The sequence below is a fragment of the Oratosquilla oratoria genome, chromosome 5 (genome assembly GCF_046742065.1).
Source record: "Oratosquilla oratoria isolate Oo_2021 chromosome 5, ASM4674206v1, whole genome shotgun sequence".
Lineage (NCBI taxonomy): Eukaryota > Metazoa > Arthropoda > Malacostraca > Stomatopoda > Squillidae > Oratosquilla > Oratosquilla oratoria.
This window is the reverse complement of record NC_134781.1, coordinates 19,399,603-19,407,072: the sequence shown is the minus strand read 5'-3', so window position 1 is coordinate 19,407,072 and position 7,470 is coordinate 19,399,603. Positions and strand designations below refer to the sequence as shown.

The 7,470-nt window shown below is 52.7% G+C and overlaps 1 protein-coding gene across 11 annotated transcripts in view; it reads right to left on the bottom strand.

The window, feature by feature from the left end:
• Positions 1-1,083: 1,083 nt before the first annotated feature.
• The window catches only part of Sp1 (transcription factor Sp8), a 611,561-nt gene continuing 605,174 nt past the window's right edge, over positions 1,084-7,470 (bottom strand). For all 11 annotated transcript variants that reach the window (XM_076184971.1, XM_076184975.1, XM_076184980.1 and 8 more), the window contains one exon: positions 1,084-5,327. In XM_076184971.1, coding sequence (XP_076041086.1) covers positions 3,954-5,327 — 1,374 coding nt within the window. In that variant the 3' untranslated portion in view covers positions 1,084-3,953. The remainder of the gene's footprint in view (positions 5,328-7,470) is intronic.

Genomic DNA, 7,470 nt, shown 5'->3' with positions numbered 1-7,470 from the left:
TGGGGGGGGGAATGAAGACGGAGCACCCCGGTAAATCTCTTGATGGAAGGGGGGGAAGGGTTGGGGGGGGAACGGAATTCCTGGTCTAGCCGCCATTGCCACTGTGTCCACTGGACGAGGCGAAGAATTGAGAGTTGAGAGTTGAGGTTGATGCATTAAATGTTGTACACAAATGTACCCGTGTTGATCACGTCGGAGGGGGTGGGTGGGCGGATGGAGAGGGCGTGATGTGGGAGGGGGAGGGGGAGTGGGAGGGTGACGTCATCTTCCCGTCGACCACACACAGATGAGGTCAGAACGACGACTGACGTCGACTCTTGGGCGACGACGACATGACGTCAAGTCACCGAGTGCGGTGACGACAATCCGATCGTCCTTAGAAGACAGCAAAGTGACGTCATGTCGCCGTATTTGGGGTGAAGTCGATGACAACAATGACGTCATCGACGACGATATGACGTCATGTCGACAAACGCACACAAACAAACACAAACGCGGTGGATGCTGACAGTCAGCTGAGAGAGAGGGGACTGGTTAGAGACTTGTAGTAGTAGTAGTAGTAGTAGTAGTAGTAGTAGTAGTAGTAGTAGTAGTAGTAGTAGTAGTAATAGTAGTAGTAGTAGTTGTAGTTGTAGTCCTCGATCTTCTGCGCTGTCCGTGTAGTTCCAACTACACTCTCAGCCGGTCCGTCGCGTGTAGTCCCTTGCTACACGCGCCAAGGCACTGGACATTATCTTAAATTAATTACAAAAATTCCGCTCAGTGTTCTTTTTTTTTCTTCCTTTTCTTTTTGCAAACTTCCGTGGGAGTGAGTGGTTCACCAGATCTGGGGGGGGGGATTTATTCCCTCCCCAGTGTGCGTTGAATTAACCACCCATAGAATCTATTTCTCCCCTTGGAGGAGATGCTTGTAAACGACCTACGAGGCAAGGGACGGGGGGGGAAGAGTGACCATTTGTATGTGAATATTGGGTAGTATTTATTTTTTTTTTCGTTTTTTTTTTCTCTTGATCTCGTTTTATGTTAATTCATTCCCCTCTCCCACAATTGTACCATGTATGTTTGTGTGTGACATCTCTTATCCCCCCCCCTTCCAAATAAATTCACAGTTTATACAAAGCGATCACTCTTCCCATCTCCTGTATTACCTGGTTCTTTGTCTTTCGACCTAATTCCCTTCCTCCTCCTTTTCCTCCCCCTCCTCCTCTTCCTCTTCCTCCTCCCCCTCTCCGCCCCAAATCTCGTCAAGACTTGTCCACGTGACTCGTTAAAGGAAAACGAGCTGATTTGATTGGGGGACCAATTCGCCCTCACCCTGGGTTCCCCACTGAGCGAGGCGGGTGAGGGAGAAGGAGGGAAGGAGGAGGAGGGAAGGAGGAAGAGGGTGGGAAGGAGGAAAATGATGGAAATGAGAACAAGTAGGATAGGGTGGGAGAGGAGGAGGAAGAGGATAGGGTGGGAAAGGACGAGGAGGAGGAGGATAAGGAGGAGGAAGAGGGGGGAAAGAAAAGGGGATAAGGATGGGACGGGAGGGTGAGGAAGGGAGTGAGGGCGGGTTGACGTAGGTTTGACCGAGCGGAACTCAATCGCGGCTAAATCAAATTACGTTTTCACACTTGGAGCACGGATGTCGCTGTTGTTGGCGAGATCAAACAAACCCGCGGTAGAAATTGGCCTGAAATGTCTGCTGGGACACTTCTTCCCTCTCTTGATAGACCATAAATCAGGGTCACATTAGATCCCCCACCCCACCCCCGTCCCCCCCACCCCTCGTCTTTACTTGTTATAAACCCGTCTGTGATCGATGTGTCGCGATTACTTTCTCCGTTGTGATCGATGCGGTGAGGCTGTTTTCGTGGGTCTCTGATCGATGTGATGCGATTGTTTTCGGGTTAAGTTGTGATTACCGCGGAAAGGATTGACCCGGTTAGTGACGCACCTTAAGGATTTTATTCTGGCGGAACACGGATGATTTTTATGTACCTGAAGAAGAGCGACCCCCTTCCTTGAAAGGACTACCAATGGACCGTGACCCTCAGACGCATTAAATTCCTTCGCCGCAGCCAGAACAGCTTTAACAAAGTTTGCCACCATATTAAAGGGATGAACCCCCATTTTGATCCGCGGCATACTGAGGCCCTGTTCACACTAGCGGTTTCAACCGCGGCGGTTCAATTACAATGTAAGTCAATGGAGGCGTTCACACACAACTGCGCAGTTTATCATTGACTATGCCCTACCTCCGCGGTTTCTACGCAGTTCAAGCCGCTAGTGCGGACAGTTCTGGACGACCGTCGTGGAACAGATTCTAAAAAAGTTTAATCAAATCATCTGGCGATCTCCACACAATCTATACAGAGTGCCACGGTATTGAAGTGGCAAGACTTATGATGAGATTGATCAATCAATCGTATCACTTAAGTTATTTTTTTTCTTTATGTGGACAACATTAATGTTAGGTTAACCATTACATACACTGTGTGTGTGTATGTATGCATATTGTGGTGTTTAAATGCACGATTTCACCGTCACAGAAAACGGGTTCCGGGTTGACAACTTGAACGTAAACAAAAGTGGATGACGTCACTGATCTGTATTTTTTTTCTATTTTTTTTTAGTTCAGTACCCACTATTTTTATTCTGGTTAACGCCAGACGTTGTAATTAGTTTAGAGGCCTCGGGGGCTTATGGATAAACGCCAACTCGATTAACTGACAGGTCTATCAGGATGGGTTGACTACTGACGAAATTTATTATCATTATTTTTTTGTTGCAGACTCTGAAGGCCTCGCCAGGTTATCGATTGCGGTGGAGGGGGGAGGAGGAGGGGTGGGGGGCTTGGGGGTGGAGGGGGGTGTTGGTGTATGTGTCGATATCGGGGGTAGTTAGTGCAATATAAGGTGAAGTTAATAAAATAACAAAGGTGTAAATAATAAGTTGTGTTATATTGAGTATGAACAAAAGAGAAATAAAAAGGTAATTATAAAGAGAAAAAAAAAATACGTGAACAAATACACGTGAAAAATATACACAGACTGGTACAAATGCCCATAGCTCGTGGTAGTAGTGATGTTAGAAGTGGAGGAAACTTAAACATTACGTTTTCTTTTCATATACACACAATGTACACCGTTTTCTGACGACGGTACCCCGTGGCAGCCGGCACGATTTGGCACATGACACACACACACACTGACCTGACACTCGCTGATTGACTAACAGCAGGTCAATCCGCAAACGACCGGGTGTCAGTCCATGACCTGACTGACTTTCAAGTCAGGTCGCCTGCCGATGATCCCCCACCCCCGCCCCCTCACTCGCTCGCTTGTGCCCCAGAGCTCAGAGCTCCTTCGTCAGGAGGACCTTGTTAGGATTTGGGAGGAGGGGGGTAGTGGGGGTGGGTGGGGGTGGGGTGAGAGCGTCTCTGGCCTTCAGGCACCCCTCGCAATCGGCCCTACACCTGCGGAGGATGAGGAAGAGGAAGAGGAGGAAGAGGAAGAGGAAGGGGAGGAACGGAATGTGAGGGAGAGAAGGAGAGAAAGATCGTCTCGGTGTCGTGCTTACACTGCAAAACAGGGCCGCGCGCGCGTCTGGCCCACACACGTACACGCACACGTATACACACACGTGCCCTTATCACAAGGCTGTTTACTCCTGCTGGGGGCGCCTCGGTCCTGCAGGGGCACGGCGGCGCCTTCGAAGCCCTCCCGGCGGCGTCGGTGCCGAGGTGGGTGGAGGGGGAGAAGGGTGGAGTGGGTCTGGTGCTGTCTCTCCAAACCATGGCATGGTTGGGGACAAACGAGGGGAGAGGTTGGAAGAGGCGGGGTAGGAGGAGGGGAAAGAGAGGGAGGAGGAGGTGTTGGAGGAAGTGGAGGAGGGCTCCTCCCTCCACCCTCCTGACCGGGGGCGAGGTGGTGTCGAAACCGTCACACTGGGCGGAACTCCCCTGGCTGTCACACAATGGGCTTGAGGTCGGGTCCGGGCGGGCTCATTGCCTGGGTGGACGTGGGCGTCGTGGGCGTGTTCAGGGGCGGCGTGTTGACGGAGGCTGGGGAGGAGACGCTCGGGGGCTCGCTCTGGCTGTTCTCGCTGTCGCACTCGCTCCCGTCGCTGTTCTTCTTGCCGGGACCGACGGCGTTATGCGTCTTGACGTGTTTGCTGAGGTGGTCCGACCGCATGAAACGCTTGTTGCACACCGGGCAGGCGAACCGCTTTTCACCCGTGTGGGTTCTGAGGTGCCTCTGGAGCTCGTCCGACCTCGTGAACCTCTTCCCACAGAAGAGCCAGTTGCAGACAAAGGGCCTCTCGCCGGTGTGCCAACGGAGATGCGCCTTCAGGTGGGACGTCTTGCCGTAGACCTTCCCGCAGCCGGGGATGTGACAGGAGTGGATGTTCCTCTTCCGGAGGTGGGCGCCCGCGGGGCCCAGGCGGTCCGCCTCTTGGCAGTTGGGGCAGTCGCAGGTGGCGCGCCCCGTGTACCTCCTCTGGGACCTCGGCGAGGGCACCTGTGGGAGGGTAGGCTGTCCCAAACCAAAGGGGGACCCCATCGCAGCGGGGCCCATCCCTTGCGAAGGGAGCATGGACTTGTAGGTGTCCTGAAGGAGGTGCTGCCCTGAGGACAGGAGGTGTGCTGTGTTGGAGGCGGCGAGTGTGTGGGAAAGGCTGGAGTAGTCTCCGGTCGGGTAGTTTGCTGCCATCTGGGACATTCCGGCCACGCCAGAGAGCCCGGAGGCCGTGGCGCCGGACATGTCCAGCCAGGACCCGGCGGAGGCTGCGGCGGCGCTGTGCATGTCCCACCAGGTGGTTGTGTTGAGCGAGTTGACGGCGGAGACCTCCGGCTTGATCGCCGATGTGGCTCCGGCGACACTGTTGAAGGGCCAAGACTCGTAGGGATGCGTGACACCGGCCACGCGCGAGTACATCGAACTCATGGTCGGGATGTGAGAGGACCCGTCCACTTTAGACAGGAGGGACGCCTGGGCGCTGTCGGGCTGTCCTCCTGAAGAAGACGCTGACGGGAAGTAGAGATCGGCCGGTTGCGGGTAGGAGCAGGTCGCGCTGGTCGTAACGGTAGGTCTCTGATAACTGGTCGAAGAGGCTGCCGGCCCGTGACCGGTCGAAGTAGAGGCGGGGCCTGACCTCTGCCCCGCGCCCACACCCGAAGCCCCGCCTCCCGAAGCCGTCACAGTCCCTGCGGGGCTCTTCTTCCAAGGGTGGAAACCCTTTCCTACGGCAGCGTCAGCGAGGGGTGGCGGACTCTTGCTGGTCAGCTTGTTGCATTGGGCTGCTAGCATAGCCAGGGGCGTCCCCCGGAGAGATGGGTGATCCTGTGGGTGAAGAGAAAGAGGAGGTTTGAGAATCGTGGGTGAGAGACACAAAGGGGGAGGGGAGAAGTGAGGGGGGGTGGGTGGTTCTCGTGTGGTCAGACTTGGCTCCTCCCCCTATCCTATATTCGGGTTTCGAACCTCGACAATTATTGGTCCACAAACAGACTTATCTGACCATTTGGGGAGCGCTGGGGGGAGGGGAAGAAAGTGGATAACCCCCCCTCTCCCCCTACCCATTCCTCCCTCTCCTTCACACTCCCCCTCCCTCCCTCCCCCCTCAATACCATACTCGTCTTAACACCCTCCCTCCTTACTTCCCTCCTCTTGGACACGCTAAGGGAGGTCAGCGGTTGACCTCGCTCGTGGGGCGAGATTGCCCACAGACATGCCGCAGCCAGGAGGGGATTAATGATTACCTCTTGTCTTCGGAAACACGATAGGGTTTGGCGAATCGAGACATCCACGGGCGGGGAGGAGACCCGTGTTGTACATCCGTGAATATATATATATATACATATTTACAAACATAGGATGAAAATGGGATTACATATACATCCAAGCTTACATATACAAAGTGTCATAAGGATGAAAATATGAAAGGGATCGTTCTATATACTGAACATTGTCCGGTCGTCTTCAAGTCCCATCAGTTCCCTCTCCTCCATGTGGAAGTGCAACCTCGATGGGCTGGCACTCCGTCTCCGAACCGATTGCAAAATATATACCTATTAGCTTCGAGCATCTGCCCTCCGTTTCTTCACACAAGGAGAAGAGACAACCGGCGACTGATCACCTATTACCAAATGGGGTAATTAGACCCACACTGATGCCCCATTGGCTATGTACGGTGAGACTAGCATCGGAAGTTACACCTAATTTAAGACTGCTTTCGTTTGTTTCGTTACCTGAGCCAGCGTCATCAACAAGTGAATACTATAATGATTACTGTATATAAATGGATATTATACATACAGATACAATATGTGCATGCATACGTACGTATAAATTTTAAGGTGGAAACGTGTGAGTGTACGTGTGTGTGTGTGTGTGTGTGTGTGTGTGTGTGTGTGTGTGTGTGTGTGTGTGTGTGTGTGTGTGTGTACAAATTCATAAACTTATCCCAAGGCGAATAGTCATAATACCCGACCTGCGGTCTCGAGTTCGATCCCATGCCCTGATTAATCAAACCAAGGCAGACTAACATATGAGAGGTGAACGCTTTGTTCAGTAATCCCCCTTCTCCCTTCCGTCGAAAGCGTCTGGTCGGCTCGTGTCGTAGTGGTTGGACCCACAAGATGAATGATACAAGGATCCAGCACCCTCCCCCCCTCTCCCTTCCTTCCCCCCTCTCCCTCCCCTGTGTGTGTGTGTGTGTGTGTGTGTGTGTGTGTGTGTGTGTGTGTGTGTGTGTGTGTGTGTGTGTGTGTGTGTGTGTGTGTGTGTGTGTGTGTGTGTGTGTGTGTGTGTGTGTGTGTGTGTGTGTGTGTGTGTGTGTCTACGTGTGTGTGTGTCTACGTGTGTGTGTGTGTGTGTGTGTGTGTGTGTGTGTGTGTGTGTGTGTTTGTGTCTACGTGTATGTGTGTGTGTTTGTGTCTACGTGTATGTGTGTGTGTGTCTACGTGTTTGTGTGTGTGTGTGTGTGTGTGTGTGTGTGTGTGTGTGTGTGTGTGTGTGTGTGTGTGTGTGTGTGTGTGTGTACGTTCTCGCACACTCACGTTTTTGTCATACCTACATAAATCTACCATATAACAGTCTGCTCTCCCTCTCCCTCTCCCTCCCTTCCTCCCAAGATGTAGCAACTCCTGGGCCCTTCCTCGCCCTCCCGCCGTTCTCTCCAGAGGCCCTCGGGTGTCCAGAAGACTTTCCAGAATGTCGAGGACCTTCCCACAGATGAGGTCTGCTGAAGGTTCTCCGACCACCACCCACGAAGTCTTCGGACATCAAAGAACCTTCCGCTTTCGGCGGTGATGGTGACGAGAGAGAGAGAGAGAGAGAGAGAGAGAGAGAGAGAGAGAGAGAGAGAGAGAGAGAGAGAGAGAGAGAGAGAGAGAAAGATCTGCCAGGAGAGGTTCGAACCTGGGATGTTTGTCTTACACGGAAAGGAATATTTCAAAATTCAACTAGTCATCACTGCGTGTCCTAT